Below are 21,515 nucleotides of genomic sequence, written 5' to 3' on the forward strand. Positions count from 1 at the left end.
TTGCGGAGTGGGTAGCTTCTGTGTGCAGAGAAATGGCTGAATTCAGCACTTGGCTTCGTAGAAACCTCGCTGACATTCATAGGTGATGCACACTTCTGTGGTCAAAACTCTGGATCTCTTGGCATTATGGCTTTCTGCTGAAAGGACATACAGCTTCAGGGTACAGTCTGTAGTTTCAGACTTGAAATAAATGTTTGTAATTGCATTAAGAACTAATTTGAGTAAGTTTTCTTCTTTATTCTCCTTTTGAAATAATAGCAATAGATGTGGGTAAACTTCTGGAAGTTTTTCTTCTGTCGTGTGAGAAGCTGTTGAATTAAGATCAAGAAAATCAAGTAAGTTAGCGGGCATTCATTGGAGCAAGCCTGGGTTGCAATTCACATGTCTTAATAGGTGGAATTTTTAAGTGAAAGGAGAAGAAATAAGGTTGGAACTTTCAAGAATTACTGATTAAATGGTAAACAAAATTATCTCTCAGGTTTTGGAGATCCCATGAGGAAAGACTGATTGACTGTTCCAAATCATTCTCCACAATGTTTTTTTATTCAAAAGAAAGTGCTCCAAAGTTGCTCTAAAGTAATCGGACTGTAGGCAAGCCAGTATACTACTTCAGCAAGTGTCATCAAAGAGTAATAATAGCTCTTGAAGATTTTTTGAATCAGCTCTACTCCATCTGTGAGGGGGAGTAGTCCATAGAATGACACCTGTATATTATCTTTGGGTGTAAGACTACTCCCAAATTCTCAAAAGTCTACCAGAGTAATGGTAGAGAAACAGCTTCTGGGAGGAGGGACTGCCAAGACTGCTGGTTTGAATAAAGGTAGCACTTTGCTGTTATGTTGGAGTAAATAAAGTTTTTATTGCAGTGATGGCCCAAGCTGCCTTTTTTACATTTATTAGCCTTGAGGAGCCTGCATCTGTTCTGGAGAAACTCCAGATTGCAGAATTTCAAGACCTTCCAATAGGAAAATACATGTGTATGCATACTGCTGTATCCTTCCCTACTTACTCTTTTGTTTAACTAGCCATGGTGAAAACTGATTCGATTTTGCCAGATGTGATCATGGAAGGTTCATTGCAGCTCAAAAGCTTTTGTTCTGTTTGAGTACAGTCAGATAGGAATGACTGGGTTTTGGTTTCCACCATCAGATGTCACTTACTTGTTTTGAAGTTTTTGCTTAACATGTTATAGACAAGTCATATTGCAGTGCAGTCTGTGGAATTAAGGAGTAGAGGTAATAGTGCAAGTCATACCAAAACACAGGTTGGTGGCGTGCTTCTAGCAGCCTCCAAAATCATCAGTAGAAATGATAGCTGGGTTCAGAGTTTTCTTGTATTAAAGAACTTTGGAATGCCTTGTCTGACCAGGTGATCCAAAATACCCATCAGAGATCCTTGGTCATAGGTCTGGAAACCACTAAAATACTATGTGACGCTTTCAGAACAGATTTGGAAAAAAACCCTTGGTTGCTCAAAGAAAAAGTAGTTGGGCTTCTTAAATTGGTTTATCTGAAGCTTTAATATGCAATGATTCATACTTTATAATGGTAACTCTTGATTTAGATGTTGAGTAGGGAATAAAGATAAGCTGACACAGATTCATTCCTTCTGCTTTTTTTCCTCTGTACTGACCTTTTATCATTATCTCCTTCATTATCTAGAATGTACAAAGTGAGATAAAAATATCTTGACTTTTTTTGGTCTTTTCAGAAAAGTTTCAACAGATATGGAAACATATTGAACCAAAAATGCCACCTGCCTTTTAATCCTGCTGTGATGATCAGTGTGTGTTTCATAAAGCCAGAGAGCTGAACAAATATTTTTTCCTCAAGCAATATTTAAGACTATGATGCTGACATCAAGCTGTTACTCTAACATATTATAAAATATATATATATATTTAGAAGACAGTCTTTAACATTTGAATCTGGATCATAACCCTGCCCGATCATCTCAAAATTTACTTTTTAAAAACTCCTGTTTTGTAAAATATATCATGTCTTCATCACTGTACGTGTATATATCAGAACAGATCACAGCTTATTGGCTTGGGTTTTTAAAATCATAAACCAAATTTACGTTCAATGTTCTGTTAGTGTTTTTATTATATTGTGAATGCTGCTTCTAACTCCAGGATGGAAGGCAGGAATTTTGAAAGTGTGTGCTTGTGACTGGAACATCTGGATATTGGGGAGCTTTGACCACACTGGCTTCAATTTGATAGTGTGTGAGTAAAATACTCTCAGTTGTGGGACTGTGTTGTGACATACTGCTGGATCGCTTACTGGGGTCTTTTTCCCTCTTAGCATGACAGATATTTGGGGAACTTGGTTCCTGTGTCTTTCACTCTACATCCTTTCTTGTAAGCTGTCATGATGCGATTGTCTTTGCAAGAACTTCCATTCCTCATCGCTTCTTGTTTTGGCTCTGAGGATAGTTCCAGTTACATCACTGTTAATGTTTATATATCTGTATGTTAACACTAAGGCCCATTTCTCTGAAATTTGGTCCCCATTCAGTCTTCAAACATGGTATCTTTTAGATACCAGTGTACAAGCCCAGCACCGACACTTCCTCAATGCCCCTTAGCTTACCCTAACGCATGGGCGATGTGCAGAGGCAGCATCGGAGTGGAGTGCTCCAGCTGTGGTAAGTGTCAGAATATGTATGACTTGCTTAAAGAATGCATGCATCCAACTCTTAAGCATGTGTCCTATCCCCTGGACCTCTCCCTCAGCTGAATCTAACTTATAAATAACTTTACAGCTGTTCCCTCTTTACAAAACAAAGTGTTCTTAATCTTCAGAAGGTGCCCCCTCACTCAAGAAATAATTATCTGAAGGGACATTTTTGTTTTAGTAGCTGATATGCATGGCATATCCTTTCTTTCTTCAATTGTTTCATGTTGCAAATCCACCTATCTGTTAATTACTGTCTAGACTTTTTTCCCATGCTGGTATTCAAATAAATAACCTTAAAGGTCAGACTGCTGATGATTTTTCCTAGTTATAGTGGTAGGAAGAATACCTCATGCTTCCTTTATTTCATAGTTACACAGTGCTTATGAGATATTACTTTATATCTTGGGGAGTGTGGGAACATTTTTTTAATAACTTCCTTCAATTCTGCTGTAAATAGTTTACAGATGCTTTTTCTATAGTATGCAAAAATGGCCTATTAACACATTTTGGTTTAAAAGCCCTTGTTCTTTTTTAGTTCATAATAAATATAGATGATCTTTGGAGAATATTCCTCTTTCCCCTTTTTTAATCTCCACTCTGAGGAAAGGATTTATATAGATATCTATATTTATAGAAGCCTTCAACAAGTTTAAGTTAAAGTTAGAGTTGTTTAAGGATTTCCTGCCCTTCCCTTTCCATAGTTAGCCTTTTCTAGTGTGGCATGTGCACTGCTTCCGTGATGAGTTATAGACTGCACTATTGTCCCCGTCACCTTTTCTTTCCCCTTTCTGCCTTAAATAGAAGTAAATAATCAACACTGCAACTGCATCCGCCCATGGGAATTATCTTGTTTACATTTGTCTTAGTTAAAGATTATCATCTTGGTCTTTTTGGCGTTTTATTTTGTGGTTTTATTTTTTCTTTCAGGCCCCACCCCCCCTGCCCCCAACATGTGTTAGACTGACATATAATATTGCTGGATAGTCTTTTTCAGGTATTTTCATACACTTTTAAGAAGCATCTTGTTGTCTTGAAGGTTGTTTTGATTATTTGAAACCAAATTCTCTCTCTGTGGTGGGGGTGAGGGGAATGTTTGATTGACCTTGCAAGAACTTTCTCCTTCCCTTTTCCAGTTCCCCTACCCAATTACTGCAAAAAGACTTGGTATTTTGTGATATGCTCTTTCGACTGTAAATATATTACCGGTAGATACGTTTGTAATTGAAGTGAATCAGTTAATGAATTTAAACAGAAATAAATATAGGAGAAATAGGTAGAGTTTTTTGAAAAGCTTGCTTTGATTGGTATTTATCCTTCTATAATTTTAAGTATATAAAGGTGTTTGAGTCCTGTGTCTTAAGCATGTGTACCATCTTAGTGTAAAGGTGCAGGATCTTCATAGCTTTTTTGCTCGCTTTTACATGTTTTGCCTAACATCTTAGAGGTATGAGTGACCATTTTCTGCTCTGTTTCCTGTTTGGAAGAGGTTTTCCTGGAACAGCTAAAAGTCTAAAACAGAGGTGGCACCACACCCCAGATGTGTGGCCTTTAATTTTTATTGTGAAATGAATCTAGCCGTGTCTATCTGCAGTAAGTATTTACACTACTATGCAAAGTATGCTAGCGATAATTGTGCTGAACTAGTGCTCTGATAAATATTGCTGACAAGTATTCAAGCTTTATTTCTGAAAAGTTGCTTTTTAGATAGGAAAATACTGTCCTATGGGTCAGAGTTTTATAGCCATTGAATACTTTTTTCAAATGGCATTCCTGCATAGTCCTTGACATAAGTTGATATAGTACAGACAGATAGGCTTTTCTTTTGTGTACCCTATTGTATAGAAACAGATGCTTAAATCTTGTTAAAACTGCACAAATTTTTGTCTCTATGACTGGAAATTCAGTGACTAAAATACTTGTAAGCATATGAAATAGTGAATGGTCATGTGTTTGTTGTTCCACATTATAAACAAAGTTAATGAGAGGAGTTGATGATGACAGTCTTAACTCCATGCTTCGTGCCCCTTTTTCCATTTTGTCATTGTGTGGGTGTTACCTTGACTTAATACACTGCACGTAGCTCTGTGTAATTTGGAAAACCAGTTTGTGTACTTGTATTGCTGTGCTCTGTGCGATTTCCTTACTGTAAATAAATTTGCAGATATTATTTGTGCAGTTTATTCTGTAATACTAAAGACTTTTTTGCTTGTTAAAAAGGTGTTTTGTTGCAGAGTATTTCTCAGCCATTCCAGTGTTCTGGATTAGACATCAAGGTTGCCAGTCTCCCAATGCTCAGGCTATTGTAAGGATTTTAAGGAGAAAAGTATACTTGAGTATGATTGGTCTACCAGTTAATTGTACTTCATAACATATCCTGTCAGACTTGCAAAAAGATATAATGTCCAATTTTCCTTTCAGTTGTCTTTGTTTTGAGGGAATTTTTGAATTTTTTTTTTGGGGGGTGGGGGGTGTTGATTCATTTTTGACTAGTAAAATGAGACTGAGGACTGTGCAGACATTTTAAGGCAAGTGACTTAACTCACTGCCCTCACTCCTGGCATTTTAGTTGAGCCAGCCAGCATTGATGTGACTTCTCTTGCTCATCAAGTAAGTTTCAAAACAAAACAAACCCCACAGCACAAACCTCCGTAGAAAAACAACCCACTTCTTGAATCCCAAGGGCAGGGAAAAGAAGGTTTTCCAGTGATGGTGAATGTTACTGTTTCCTGATGGCAGTTTTAGTTTGCAGAGGACCCTTAAAGGCAGTGGAGAAAAATATACTGTCAAGGACACGTACTCATTAGCCCGTCATATGTCATATTCCTTACTTTTTTCAGTGGGTCTGAGTTCTGGGGTTTTTTTGGTTTTACCTGAATGTGTGCTGAAGCCATGCTCTAGGTGAGTGTTAAGTTCTAGAAAGGAACATTTATCAGCTTTACCCATTCTGTCCTTCAGTGTGCCTGTCCCATGCAGACATACAGCACACCTGCTCCTGTGCTGATGGAACAGTGTGGATTAGAAGGTCGTCTGAATCCAGGTGCATGCTAATGCACACAGACAGAGTTTACTGACCCCAGACATGCATGGATAGCTCTGGAAGCTGTTTACTGTCTGCCCCTCCCTCTCCTTTCCCAACCACTAGGAAAATGAAACCAGTAAGTATTCATTCTAGATAACTTCAAGATGTTTATCGCTGTCATAAGTAAGGGCTAAGGCAAGATAATTAACATGAAGACAGGAATAGAAACTATATGTTGATAGCAAAAGATCAGCAAGTACATATAGTGGGAATACAGGGATTACATAAAGAGCACCCTCCAAGGGCAATTGTAGAAGTCTGCCAGGAATGAGGGGAAAAAATGGACTATATTGTTCTGATTTATAGCTCGTAGGTGGTCATTTTATTAGCTTACAGAATTACCAACACACTTATTTTCATGTTAATTTTCTTCCTCAGATTGTTAGCTTTGCTAATATAGTTACCGGCCATGAACATTTTTGATGTGCCTGGTTTTTTTACTTCTGTGGTCTCATTTCCTCCTCTTCTGTGCCTTATCTGTTTTACTGCATGTGGAAATTAAATTATATAACTACTTATGGCATTCAATCGTTTTGACTTTCCGCTATTCCATATGCTCATTTGACTCCCTGTTTTTCCTTTCACCCCCAAAAGTAATCCAAAAATTATCTCTGTTAAATTTCACTGCTTGGGAAGTGCTACTAGTGGAGGATCTGTCAGGTGCTATTGATGTTAGGCAGTACTTTAGGTCTTCATTGAGCAACTTGTTTGCAATTTTTAGAACTAAACTTTTAAAACTTGAGCCCCAGAATCTGTACCTTTCAAGAGAAAGGTGAAAGCTGAGAAAGCAGGGCTGACCGTGTGTCATGTCATACTATTCTTACCCATTTGGTTTCCCTGATTCTTGTTGCCCAAAGTACAGCAGCATCCCATTGCACTGATGAAGTTTGTGTTCTTTAGTGTCAGACATTCTCTGGTATCTGGATGACAGCATGTATCTTGAAGCAGGTGATCTCCTTGCCCTTGTTCTCTTTCTGTAGGTCACTAGGGAGTCTAAAAGAGAAGTTAGAAAGCAGCAAATTCTCTGAAGACAAGGGAGAAGAAAAACTGCACTCTGATAGTATCAGAACATCAAATACAGAAGTTCTGATAGTCTTGCTGTGTTCTTGTTTCAGACAGTTTGTTAGCATGTGGTTAACAAATGTTACATGACCCTAACACCAGGGAAGAAACGTTGCAACACTGTCAGGATTTTGTAATGGTGGTTTTGTAACTTTGACTCTTGGTTTCTACAGTAGATCTCGGGGCTCTCAACATAATGCTGCTGCCTTAAATAACACTTCATTAAATGAAGCAGGGGTAGTGAGAAATTTTTTCTTTTGAAAAAATAAGTCCTTCTGTTTGTTTTTTAATAATTTGAGGTAGTTGTTTAATCCAGTAATTGAGACATTGTAGACTGCATTTTTGTTCTAATCAAGCATAGCAGTAAGGATATTACACCACAGTGATTTTTTTTTAACTTTTTTTTTTCCCCTGAATACTAGTTCTCGGTTGTGAATCTTTTTTTACCTGAATTGTTTCTTTGAGTGACTGGTGACACAACCTTACGGAAAAAATAATGATGGTAATGATAAAATGGAACAGACTAGGACTGGTCTCTTTGTCTTTTTAAATGGGCAAAGTAAAAACCTAGTGTGTATCAGTAGAATACTCAATGCTTATTTTAAATCTGGAGAACACAGTGTGGAAAAAAAAAAATTTTGTGATGTGTTAAGTGTTCTGAAAAATAGTTGGTTTGTTTACAGCTATCACAGTAATACAGCAGGCTATAGTCCTGTTTTAGATTACAAAGTTATATTTGAAAGATGGCTGTAGTAAGACTTGTAAAGTCATTTTCCTTGGGTCTCAGTAATGGGTAGGTAGCCTTGAGGATAATAATTTTAATGTCTTAATCTTCACAGGATCTGGGCATAAAAATGTAAGTCTGGAGTTGCAAAGGATTGCAAGTGCCTAGGATCTACCTGTCCTACTTTAAGCTGTGAAGTCCGAAATAGGGCTTTTGAAGACTTCTACAATCACTGGACTACTAGGAAGCTTTGACACGCTTAGCTATATGAAGGTCTGCAGCTAGGTTGCCAAAGGCTTTGTTCTGTTGAGCAGCTGAAACTGCCTCCTGTGTAGGCCCTATGAGGCTCTACAAAAGAAAAATTCTTCCCAGCTGTCACCCACAGAGATGCTGCAGTCACCTTGGTAGCCTCAGAGTATGCCAAATGACTCTGACTCAGTAGCAGGTTAAAGGGAGGACCTTCTTTACTTTCTTATCAGTAGCTATAGCATTCACCTGGGATGTGGAAAGCCTATTTTCCTTTTATGCTCAGGTGATTCAGGGCCATATTTTCCAGATGAGCATCCTGACCGTTGGTCTATGGAGTCATGCTTGGTGCTTCCACTTCCGAAGTCTTTAAGACACTTGACGACCTAATTCCAGGGCAAGGGCAGGATTCAAGACATACTCAGCATGACTTTCTGTGTGAGCTCAGGTGGTTTGCTGCTTGGCATGATGGCTGTTTATGAATCCTCTTCTTAAGTATCTGTGTTTCTGGGTACTGGTCGTGAGCTTGGGAACTTGGACCTGTTCTCACTGTATGTGTGCCCAGTCCAGATCTTGGCAGTGTTGAGTGGCTGGATAGCCACTGCATCCCATCTTCCTGAGAGCTCAGGGAGAGGAAAGGAGCTCCTGTTTCTTCCTATCTTTTTGTCCTTCAGGTACCCAAGTATGTTAGGTGCTCTTGGAGCACTGGAGGCTTGTTACCTATTACTTTCTTTCAGAGTTGAGTTTAATCTCACTGACAGTATCTATACCAGTTGTTGTGTTGGCCTACAGAGCATCTCCTCTTTTCCTGAGCTGAGCTTATTTTTAAGTGAGGGCTTTGCAGGTAAAGCGGTAGGAAGTTGGTCTGAGTAGTGTTTCACACTAAGGTAAATTTTACGCTAGCAGAGAGTTTGACTACATGGGGATTTCAGCCTGTGGCACAGTAAGCATCCTTAACTTTAAGCAAGTAAGTAGAGCCCATGGAAATAGAGAAGGCTATTCATGTGAATGGTTATACATGATTAAATATTTATGAAATAGGTTTTAAACTTATAACTGTCTATTGTTTGCAAGTGTTTCATAAAACTTGATGCTTCTGTCATAGCCCCATGTTACAGTAAAATGAACTAAATGCCCTTATAATTTTGACTTCATTATAAATTTTGATCTGAAGCTGCATAGGAGAGTTCCAAATAGCTTGTAAAAGCTTCAGCTTAAACTTAATGAATTAATGGAAATGTTAATGATTTTTTTTAATTGTTCTTGATTTAAAAAAAAAAACCAAAACCCAAAACAACCAAAGAAACAAACACAAAAGCAAAACCAAAAAAACCCACCCCCAAAACCAACAACAAAACAAAAAAACCCACCCACCCAAAAACCTGTGTCCTGTGCTGCTTTTTGGGAAATGTTCTGAAACTGGGATACAAATAAACCAGAAAATGTCAGAAATGTAGGTTTCGTACCTTATCACTGCTGTTGGTAGTTCGGGTTGTCTCTTAAAACCCTGCCAGCAGATTTCTGATGAAGCTCCTGTTAAAAAAACAAAACAAAAACCCAAACAAAACAAAAAACCAAACCAAACCCAAAAAAACCAACCCCCAACCATCCCAAAACAAAAAACCTCAACAGTTTGAGGCTCAGAATTAGTTTTTAATAAAGTGAGAATGGTAATTGTCCATACAGTTGCTTTGAAGAAGGCTTCAAAATGAATTCTCACTTTAATGGGGGGGGGGAAAGTATTTTCCCAAATCAATTCCTCCTGACCTCTAAATTTCAGTCCTTGTATTTTTTCCACAAAATTACCAAAAGCTATTGACCTGAGGGATTTGTTTTCCATTCCAAAGTCTTGAAATTTTCCTCCTGGCTAATTACAGCCTATTACTCTAGACTTTGGTCCTTTAGCAGTAACATTTTCCATCTTAAGATGGGTTGTCCCATTCCAGTGAAGAGCATGTTGTCTGAGTGCTGAATGGAATTACTACCAGTGGAAACTATGCTGCAAGAGGCTTGATAAAGCAGCTGCTGTGCAAACCTCAGCTGTTTTTTCCATCCTCCTGAGTGCTGGTAATTAGCATAGGGAAGCTGACTAATGTGCTGACGTCACCTCTTTCCAGTCGCAGCTTACATTTTGTTCCTGACTGCCTCAAAGCATGCAGGACTTTGTTCAGGAATTCACTGTCACATACAGGATGCTCTGAAACCTACCTTTTTTTTTTTTTGGAGGGGCTGGACTTGTTTGCCTTATAAACACTGCCTGCAGGACCAACGGCTTCCTTAAAAGTCATTGGTTTCTGCAGAACAGCAAGTATTGCTTTGGCGAAGCACAAAATGCATTTTAGAAATTTTAACTACAGTTTTAGTTCTCTCATTGCCTGTGTGGCAGATAGCGATGTCTTCAATCAAGCAGAAACAAGGGTATGCTTCATCTTTTGTCTTTTATTTCTGTGATCTACTGGAAAATTGAAATATGTAGGTGCTGTTTTAAATTGTTTCAAATATGGATGCCTTGATAGCTTTTTGACTTGTAGGAAAATTTCAGGGTGATGTAAGGGTCTTGTGTCTTAAAGTTTGCAACAGTATGCTCTGATATGAATGACTCTAACTCAGGAAATGATTAGATCTTAAGCTGTGTGTTTTTGAAAATGATCAGATGTTTACCTTCAGACTTCCTTGACTGTCTGTATAGTGTATTCTTCACTTGCATATGTGTTTTCAGCAAATGTTTTAGATTATAATTTTGGTAGTAAGATTCACATAGTACACTTTATACTTTTCATGGGATTTTTTGGCTGGCACTGTAGGTAAGAGCATAATGTTAAAACTGTAAGAAGTCCTCTTGGATTTATATTTAACTGATTAGAATTAATATAATGTACGTAATCCAGTCCTGATACAGTAAATTACTGGCTGCTAAGATACCTCAAGGACAAAAATAACACTTTGTTAAATGTCATGCTAGCAATACAACACTAATGACCTCTATAATCACACATGTTTTAAAAAACTATATATATTGCACAAATCTTGCAGGGACTCTCTGAGTTTAAATGTTGAATGTGAGCTTCGAAATGCAATTTCGAAAAGCATGGTCTTGGCTTGCTTGTCTTGGTTGCATCCAGCTCTCTCTGGAGTACAGGAGGCTAACAAATACAGGCTTTGTGTGCAGAGGGTCCTGGTCTTGTTTCAGAGCTCGTTTTGAAGAAGCTTAAATGTGGCTCTGCAAGAAGCAGGATTTTAAAATATCTTTGAAATATAGTGGTTCTGTACACAGCTGTGGCGAGTTTAAGAGGCAGAGCTTTTCAGGAAGGAAAATGAAATTTTGAAGTAATCACTGGCTACTTGAGTAATCTTTGTTGCTTTTTTCTACTGATTCAAAATGTAATAGTAAAAAAAAGCATTGTGATTTTACATACTTGTTTATTTTGGCTTTGTATTGAACTTCTAGTAAGCTTTTATGAAGAGAAAATACATGAAAATACCTGAAATCTGAATGCTTGATCTATTGCCATCACTGAAATAAGGCTTGTGACCGGTTACTGTGTTCTCAATGTGAGCCTGGAACGCTTTGCATGAGCCTGGCAGCTTCAGAGCCTCCTGCTGCTTTCTCCACCTTTGGTCTGGCATCCTGAAGTAAGAGTGGAAGCACTCTTCATATGAATGATATGAAAAATAGCCAAGTCAGGTTTGCAAAGATGCCTTTAGGAGCCCAAACCCGAAGTGCAAAACAGGGATAGCCAACTGTTGGTAAAGGTGCTTCAGTCTTCACGCAGATAGGACAGCAAAGTAACTGAGCTGCAGATCTATGAAGGTATGAGGTTTTGGTCCAGTTCCTACTCTTACCACCCAGTCAAAACAGAAAGTGTGTCAAAGGCCCTTCAGGAGCTCTATGGTTAGTACTTAAGATTTTTTTAGGAAAGATAGTGGGAGCCTTTTCAGAATTCGGTTCCAGAAATAGAAGAGGCTATTAAACTAGAGTTCAGTAATCATATGTTCATTTTCCTAAATGAAAGTAGCAGCTTTTAAAACAGGAGATGTTCATGATCTTTGTTATACATGCTGAGTCACTGAAGAAAATTACATTTAGCTTGCAAATATGCTTTTTCATTTTTCTCTATTGTTGTGTTGGTTTCCTTGAAAATTGCACACTTAAACAAAGGCGTGTTTGGCAGACTTTTTTCAAGGCCTTTGGATATTGATTTTATAAGACAAGCATTTCTTTTCAATATCTTACCAATACTACTATTTCTGTTACATCACTAAATCAGAATATCATGTCCAACACTTATTAATGATGATAATCTATTTTTTAATAAGGAAGAAAAAAGCTGCTATAGAGAAAACAAGTGATAGATTAGAAAAATTCACTATAATAAGAGAGAATAAGAAAACTAAATCTCAACTGTTATAAATACATCAACATTCAAGAGTGGTAGTATGACCCTACTAGTAACTGCAATTTATTTCTATATTTCTTCAGAGAAAATGTAGAGTGTTGCATATTCACTTTCTTCTCTGGTCCTTTCTTTTCAGGCCAAATTTGAATCGCTGTTTAGAACATACGACAGAGATATCACCTTTCAGTATTTTAAGAGCTTCAAAAGAGTACGAATAAATTTCAGTAACCCTTTATCTGCAGCAGATGCTAGAATCCAATTGCACAAGACAGAGTTCCTTGGAAAGGAAATAAAACTGTATTTTGCTCAGGTAAGTCTTTTAGTGTTTATCCTTACAAGGTACTAAAGCATGACTTACCCATGATGAGTTTCCACGGGTCTTCAATTATGCTAATGAACACTGCTAATTTTTTTCAGTTTGATTAGAGAATCACAGGTTGTTCCAAAGCTACAAGTATTTGGAGGCTGTTGCATATTTTGCATTTGTCTCCCTCTCTATTGTTTTGATAACCCTGGGGAAAGGGAGTAGATGATAGTAATCAGCCCAGTCAAAGATAGGGTTTAACAGGGTGGGGGAAACCAAGTGTGCTCTGCCAACACTGCACACGCATGCATGCTCAAGTAGTATTTGAGGAAGTCCAAAGTGTAGAGCTGTGCATTCAGGACTCTACCTGTTGATCCTGCACTCACTGCTGCAAATCGTTTGTTCAGCACACGTTTGTATTTGGAGATTGCCATCATTGCAGCTCTATAGCTGGCTAATGTCTGCTGCTTAAGATGTGTGACTCTCAGGTTCTGGTAATCTGGGTGCTTTTTAGTAGCTGCTGTGTATTTTCCTCCATAAATTTAATGGGAAAATTAATCTATGTGTGTCTGTTTCAGATGTCCCTAGGGACAGTCCTGAAGGAGCCAGTTTATTTATATACCTTCTAGAATTCTCACCACTCTCACTTGTGGTAATGAGTTTCAACACCATTTGTCATTAGGCCTTAAAGCCCATATCCAGCTTCCTCCTACTTCAGTATTTTAAGGACAGATATTTTCTGGTGAAATTTTTGTAAAACTCCATAATAAGAAGATGCGGATGTGCACACTTCATTGCATGTTTCATCAGAGTTAATGAATGTGGTGGCTTGTCTGTATTTTGTATACTGGGTCTTTCATATAGCTCTTTTCAATAATATAGTTACATGCTGCCACCTTGAGTGCCTGTTACAGCATAACATCTATCCAAACCTTAAAATTCCTCACGAATGATGAATTCATTGATAATAGTGAAACAGCTTTGGCTTTTATGCTTTTTTCAGACTTTGCACATTGGAAGCTCACATTTGGCGCCACCAAATCCAGACAAACAGTTCTTGATTTCACCTCCTGCCTCTCCACCTGTTGACTGGAAGCAAGTAGAAGATGCTACTCCAGTCATCAACTATGACCTTTTATATGCTATCTCCAAGTTAGGACCAGGTAAGAAGGAGTGAAAGACTAGAATTTTGGTTGAATAAAATACCTTTTAAACTTCCTGGATTTCTAGAACTTTTCAAATTAATTACTTTGTACCAATTAAATTTGTAATATCAGAAAAAGTATCAGTAAATGGTAGTTTCTTATACACATAGTAATTCCACAGGATCACTTGGAGGGCCCAGACCTCCACAATGTGATCTGTTTTGTGACTTGTAGACAGCATGAATGTTGCTTCAATAATATATTAGCCCATTTGTCAGAATTTAAGAAGCAGCTTCCTAAAAATGAAGAAGCAATTGTGTAGTTACATACCTTTTGAAGGGATGTGGAAGTCCTGTTTCAGGCTAAGACAATGAACAAGTTAACAGCTGTGTAGCTCTGCGCTAGAATTACCTCTGCATCTGAGATAGTAGTATGGGTAGGAAGGAAACTGTCGGTATGAACCTAATTTTCTTTCGGAGTTAAGAGGGAGAAGTTTCTGTCAGTCCTTGCTTTTCTAATTTTCATCTGCTGCAATTTATTAATTTATCGGAAACTTTGAGATAGCTTCACCCTGGAAAGGAAAAAAGTTTATATCAGGTTCCTCTTCTTTTCTCCACTGTCCAAAATAAAGGAGGTATTAAGAATGTACACTTACCCCTTATTTCTAGTGCTGTCCCATAAGTTGCTTGTCACTTCAGCTAACTGTTCTGTGTAGACTGTTTGTAGGTCTATTTATTAAAAATAGCACCACAGATAGGGGCAACAGTTCTACCTGCTGTTTGTGTTTTAAACCAAGTACTACTTTCAGAAATTGATATAAAGCTCCACTAAACTGAACTCGTATTTTAAACATGGTTCTGCTTTTCAGTGATAGTGATCACATCCCTTGATGTCATTTTATACCTCAGATAAGAAAACCTTCTTAATGAGAATTGGTGCAAATTATCTTTCCCAAAGTCTACAACTCTGATTTAACTTGTTTGTAACTGTATTTTAAGTTTAGGGGGGAGAAAAATAGCCACATTTAGTAGCAGTATTAAAGAGAATAAAAACTGTAGTCTGAATTGTTTTACTGTAGTATTTTTATGTACCTGTTTACCTACCAGCTTAGGGAGCACGTATTACTATGTCAGTAGTAAGGGGTGGAGAAGAAGGTAGGGCAGAACTTTTAGCTCCTCATGGATCAGCTTTCTGTGCAGTAGTTTATGGTTGACTGTATGCTGGTGATATAGAAAGATTCTAGTAAAAATAACATGCATCTCACAAACCACTAGGGAATTTTTCTTACCTGTGAAAATTCAGCCCTTCGCAGTTTTTGGAGGGACGAAAATTTATGCTTATGCTGGCATAAAAATTAGGTTAGATTATTGCCAGTTTTTAATTAATACCATCTGTTAAATGATGTGTGAATTATAATGGCAAGAACAATTTATAGGAAAGATACTACAGTTAGAAGTGGAGGTATAAAATGCTGCCACAAATCATTTGTTTATCCAGAAATACGTAAACTAAGCAGATGAGCCTGCATGTATGTCTTTAAAACCATCCATCAAGAGTAGTGCTGACATACTAAATGTTTTTATCAAATATTTTATTTTCCTGGAATCAGTTTTTGAAACAGAAGTCCCATAAAACTATGCTTGTCAGAATAAAAGTTGTTTTTGATGAAACACATTAAATGAATGAATAAATAACACTACAGCTTACTAATTCTGTGAAAGTTCAGAGCTTGCTCCATGGGTGCTGCTTTCTTTACTACAAGCTTTCCTTTTAAGTTTTAGCAGTACCCAAAAGAAACTTGTAAGTCTTAAATTAAATACTTAAGGGCTTACTAAGCAGTAAAAGTTGGTCCTTTTTCCCCTGAAAGATCTTATTGAGATGCCCTGCAGTGAGCTCATTGGCAGATCTGTGATCCCTTTTCCCATGAGATTTTTCATATATATTGTGAATGTTGAGCCCTATAAAGCTCTGCCTCTTGACTGTGATGTTCATTGGAACATGGAGTTAATGACTTGGTACCAAGGAGGAAGCAGGGGTTAGTCTAGCACAATGGCTTGTGTGTTTCTGAAGAACTGGATGCAAGAGCCATTTCCTCTATGGAACTGCTCTTTGTGCCAGTTCCCCTTCCTAAATTTCTTGGGGAAACAGAGCAGAGACTGCTTCAGAGCCTTGGCATGTTAGAGTGTGCTGCTTGCCACAGGTGTTAGCTCTTTTGAACAGCTGATGTGCAGATCACTGTCGTGGTCTTAATGGAGACTGTTCTCTCCACTGGGAGGTAATGAGTATAAAGTAACACGAAAAAAAATTAAGGGGAGCTGATCAAGGAAGCAGTGAAAGTAAATAGTTTGCTCTTTCCCTGATCTATTGTGAAATTAAAATTATGTAACACCTGGTTAGATTTAAAAGGAATTCCTTATTATGGAAAAAACAGATTTCAGATCAGTGGTCAATAAAATTTGTATTGTAGCACTTCTACACATTGGCTGTATTACATCTGAGTGTTTCACATTATATATGCACGAAGCCTGCTGTCTAGCTCTGCTGCTCCGCAGAATGCCAGAGCAGTGTTAGAGCAGCTCTGTGTGAGGTGGGAAGAAATGCATCCAGCTTTCTTAGCACTGAAAGCTTTTGAGGGGAAGGGAGATCCTGTGGTTTTGCTGTCGTTCAGGAAAACAAAGTCTTCCTGAATGTGGATACGGTGGGTACAAGCATAATCTTGTATGCTTTAAAATCCACCAAGAAGACTTAGGACTGCTCATGTAGAATGCTTTCTTGAGTGACTAGGGTAATTTATGCAAACTTGCTTTTAAGAGAGCGGCTGAGCTATGTTGCTTTGAAAACAGAACCTAAATACTTCTGGATGGTAAATGTAACTGTGGCAATGCACCTGCCTGCACTTCATGTTGTGGCATGAGGCTTTTATCATCAGTTGTACTACTTACACATTTTTATGTATTTCTTGCTTTTTAGTAATGTCTTTCATACTTTTCTACAGAATGTATCCATTTTAACCAGTTTTGCTAATATTTTAACTTTCAGGAGAAAAGTATGAGCTACATGCTGCAACTGACACTACTCCTAGTGTTGTTGTCCACGTATGCGAGAGTGACCAGGAAAACGATGTGGAAGAAGAACCGAAGAAACCCAAACCAAAAATTATTCAGACAAGAAGGCCGGATTATACTCCTACCCATTTAAGTTGAACTGCTGTTGTTTTTCCAAGGGATACAAGTAGACATATGCAAGGGCAACATTTACTGTGGAAACAGCAGGTCACAGGTTTGGTGGCAACAGCAGCAGTTACAATAGGAGAAATTCCAATATAAGTTTGCTCAGACAAAATACAGGAAGTTTCATCCTTATTTTTGATGATGTGGGTGATGGATGTCATGAGTGTATTCCCAGATCACTGGGAACAAAAGATAGGCAGAAGATGACATTTTGAGATGTAACAGGACAAACTAGGTTTATTTTTTTGGGGGTACTGTTGGCTGTTCCTTTATAAAGCAAGCGGGGGAAGCTTTCTTTGTTCTGACTTGCATAAATCCTCAAACTAATAGGCTAGTCATTGTGTGGAGTACATAGCGATAACAGAGGTGGTTTTAAAAACTAAAACTGTGGGAATTGTAAACCTTTTTCTTATAATAGATTTTGTGCATGTGTATTCTTGGTCTTCTAAAGTAACTTTGCATTATTTTCTATAGTTTCTCACATGTTTCTGGAAATCTGGGAAATTGTTTAAAGTATTTATTATCTCAGCATCCCGGACTTACTACTAGATGTGTATATACATATATATTTATATTTGTTTTTATTGGCACTCATTTTCCAGCAGGCATACAATTTCTTCAGCACCTTATTTTGGTGCTATGTAACTTGTGCTTTTAAAATTTTAATCTTTTAAATGCCTATATAGGGTTTTATCTGGCAAAGTAATGGAAAAATGTGCAATAGGAAAGTTGTTTAAATAAGTTGATTTTAAATTATTTAAGTTTAAATAATTTATATCTTCAATAACATTTGTTCGGTAGCTTTGACTTTCTCAGTTGGAAAAGTACTCTTAAATGTATAAATAAAGCTAATGTTGCATATTCACAGCAATGTAATTTTTCAGTAAGAAAATGGTAATGGAGAGACGTGAACTCTACGCAGTATGTGAATCTGCATTGTGAGCAAAGGTTTAACAGTGATTGAAAGATTGCACACAGTGTGTAGAACAGCAAAGAGAGATGGAGTGCCTTTTCCTTGTTCATTCCTGATGTGAACTGTTCTACAAGCTGCACACTTGTATCTTTTTCTACTGGCTTTGTATGTCCATAAATATAAACTTTCTTAGCTTTGCTTCCAAAATAAGCTAGTATTTAGAAATGCTTAATGCCAAGTAATGATGCATACTTAAGTAATGGGTATATGTGGGAGAAGCTTTAGGTTTTTTATATGTTTGTGTTAAAGACAGTAGCTCATGACATACAAGTTTAGAGGAAGAAAGATGGCAGAAGTGTATTTTATTACTTGTTTTTTAAAATGGAGATCCTCACTTTGAAATAAGTTTCAGTATTTTTTTAAGAGATAGTAACTGATATCTATGGGAAAATTATCACTTACAGTTTTAGAAAGGGGGTGTTTGAAGCTTCTCAACTTGTTTTTAGAAATCAAAGCATGGTCCTCTGTTGGTTTGCTTTTGCCACAGTTGGTCTGAGAATGAGTTTTGTAGCTGGAGTTAACAAAGAAATCCATTCTGTGCCATTTGAAGCAAACATCGACTTAAATGCCCAGGTTCACACCTTGTTTTTTAAATAAATAATATATATTTTTAAAAGTAAGATGTATAATGAAGCCATTCCAAGCTGTGGTGCAGTGTAAACGCAGTGTTATTGAAGGCCTGTCATTATACTAAGGAAAATAGAAATTGATACCCTGTGTCTACAGAGCAGGAATATATTGTAATACTTGCAGTTATGATCTTGTTTTGATTGGTATGCCCTGAAAATTGAAACAAACACTGGTACTTGGTGTCTGTCTTGGACCTAACTCAAGTGGCACTCTTTCCATGTTAACAGTGTTAAGAAGAGCTAAGGTCAAGTGTTGCTGGATCAGTGTTTCATGGACATGGGGGTGCATAAGGTTATTTTGTGTTACTAAGGTGTAACAATCAGCTGGATGCACCTCCTGCTTATTAACACACAAAATAAATAAATGGAGAGAAACTTTGTAGGTTTGCTACAACTGCCTTTAAGCCTTTCCAAGATTTTTTTTCCCTGTTTCGCAAATTACTGCTGTACTTCGTGTTTCACTTCATTCAGTTTAAAATTGTTGGAATAATTCCTGTTCTGTCCTTTTTCCATCTTTCCATGATTACCAGTCAAAGCATTAGTTTTGCATTAGAAACCCAGGCAGTTGCCATTCTGTTTCCTAGCAATCCTAAGAAAGCAGTGCTACCTTTCAATTAAAAAGAATAGAATGTTAAATACCAACATGGCTTTTGTCATTTTGGTATGCTGACATCTGCCTAATAAGGTGGGCACTAGAAACGATGGAAGTCTTGGGTTGCTTACAATGTCTTTCCCCTTCTGATGGTAATTGTAAACAAAGGTTGTGAGACAGTAACTTGCCTGTGTTTCTGGTTGTATATCCTGGCTTGTGCCACCTTCTGTTATCATTACTACAGTGTGCTGCTTGCTTTTTCTGTTTGTTTTTTTAATGTTCAAATGAATGCTTAGTTCGTATTTTATACAGTTGTATAGTATCGGGCATATTTAAATTAAAATATTTTGTTGTCTTCTTGTAAATGTTGTGGTATTTATGCATGAAACTAGTTGAAGATTTTGCACCAAAATCTGAACTTTAAGCTTCCAAACACTTCTGATTTGAAAAAGATAAGAATATTGTCCCAGTCACATCTTTACCAACCAAATTAATTTATTCGGAGAAAAGCTTTCCATCCTTATTAAGAGACTTGCATGATCTCAATCAAAGTATGGGAATCTACTAATGAATAAAATACAGTCCAGAATATTCCAGTTAAAAACTGATTCTTCTGTGCCTGAAGTTGTGCTTCCTAATAAAGGTATCAACATCTTACTATTCTATAATAATCCCTGTGCCTTCATAATATCCTTACCAGTTTTCTTCTACAACATGAATAATTCTGGTTTTAAAGCTCTTGGAATATGAAAATACATTTAAATGGCTTTACCTAGTAACTGTAAGTCTTTGTGTTGCAAAACATATGCAAAAATGCGTTGAAGGTTTCACTCTCGATATGGATAGAAATCCTTTCACGGCAGAAAGGAGTTATTGATATTAATGCTCATCATTCTTCTCTACTTATGACTGAGAAGTACTGATGTTTTTAAGAAATTGTTCTAGACACAGAAGTGGTTTGAAATAGCAAAGTGCTGCTGCTCATCAATAGCAGGCCCATCCAGGGGAATTCCTGCTTAGAGTAACAGAAATAACTTGCAATTCCAACTCAGCCATCCTGCTTTACATAGAAGACCTCATTTCCTTTTTTCTTTTTGGAAGTATAGCTCATGTTTTATTATCTGCCCTCTGCATAAGGATAGCGTGCACAGTCTCCATAAATCTGTAAGTGATGACTAGCATTTGTCATTTTGCAAGACTTGTTGCCAGCTTAGTGATACACGTTCCTATATTGGATTATGCATTTGTACATGCATTACTACATTAAGGACCTTACTTGTTACCAATGTGAATTCAACAACATGTAAGACTAAAGTTTGTTTCTAACCAGGGTTTTGTTTTTCAGAGCAGCAACTTTGATATTTGAAATGCTGAACAAGTGTAGTAGTTGTTCTTGTGTAGTCCAGGCTTGTCAAGGGTGGGGAAGGAATGAACTGCAGCAACTCTCGCTCAAACTGTTTTAACAGTTACAGCGCAGATTTTGCCCTAGGCATAATCACCTGCCTGGTCAAGTTTTGCTTTGTCACACTAGAAAGAATGTCGTGGGGAAGACAAGTTCTTTAACCTGAACTTGTGATTTGTATCTATAGAGCTTGCTTGCTTCTTCTGGTATGCTGCAAACCCTCTCCCAGTTCCAAACATAGGAAATGATAGCAAGGGGTAGACCTTTACTCTAGGCATAGACTAAGTTCAGAAATTCACTTAACTAGGTCTTGGGTTCAGTTGTTGTGCTTCTTCTAACATCTTTGCTTTTATCCTGGCTTGCCCAACACACTTCAGAAACATTTTGCAGAAAATTATATCTGCTTAATGCTTTTAGTAATTCATACTTGGATGTCTAAAAAGAAGAAAACAAAACAACCAGTAACAACAAAGATAAGACATCCCCCAAGATACTGTGCATTACAGTGAATAAAGCAAGACTGCAAAGGTGACTCTATTGATGAGTAGGTGACAGGATGGATCTGACAGGACTGGATTTATCTTTGACAAAATTTCCATTGATAAAGTAGTGACTATCACACTTGAAACTTTTTGTCATTTACCTGGTCTGTATTTACATATCTAAAACTGTAGCATCTCTGTCATCTTGCTTTTTTTTTTAGTAACTGGCAATTTTTTTTGTTGTCGTACACTCCATCTGAGGTCTGAAAAGAAATCAAAGGATGGGAGTTTAAGTATGAAAGGTTGAACAGCTGGAGGAAGAGGCAGTGGCTCCAAGTGGCACTTTGTCACCTCTGGCAGTCATGTCACCCCTTCTGTTTTGGACTTTCTACCTCTCAAAAGAGCAGTTCAAGAAGCTCCAGTTCTTCCTAATGCTGCTTCCTGCTCTCACCCCTGCCCTTCTTCCGTAAGATGTTATTCCATATGTCCAAAAGGCTGAGAGTCTCTGAGGTTTACAAGCATTTCCTAGGTCTTCTTTATGAAATCACTTTTTCCTCTTATCCAAGGAT

At 37.5% G+C, this 21,515-nt stretch overlaps 1 protein-coding gene across 3 annotated transcripts in view; it reads left to right on the forward strand.

Moving 5' to 3' along the window:
- The window catches only part of RCAN1 (regulator of calcineurin 1), a 41,305-nt gene extending 23,003 nt beyond the window's left edge, over nt 1-18,302 (forward strand). Inside the window, exons 1-5 of one of the 3 annotated variants that reach the window (XM_059836249.1) lie at nt 10,182-10,210; nt 11,241-11,603; nt 12,326-12,499; nt 13,497-13,656; nt 16,678-18,302. In XM_059836249.1, coding sequence (XP_059692232.1) covers nt 11,598-11,603; nt 12,326-12,499; nt 13,497-13,656; nt 16,678-16,841 — 504 coding nt within the window. In that variant the 5' untranslated portion in view covers nt 10,182-10,210; nt 11,241-11,597 and the 3' untranslated portion in view covers nt 16,842-18,302. Of the gene's footprint in view, nt 1-9,943; nt 10,211-11,240; nt 11,604-12,325; nt 12,500-13,496; nt 13,657-16,677 lie in introns of those variants that run through there. The other 2 variants (XM_009807404.2, XM_059836257.1) reach the window with 2 other exon arrangements.
- Nucleotides 18,303-21,515: the final 3,213 nt, after the last annotated feature.

Source organism: Gavia stellata, chromosome 1, assembly GCF_030936135.1.
Source record: "Gavia stellata isolate bGavSte3 chromosome 1, bGavSte3.hap2, whole genome shotgun sequence".
Taxonomy (NCBI): Eukaryota; Metazoa; Chordata; class Aves; order Gaviiformes; family Gaviidae; genus Gavia; species Gavia stellata.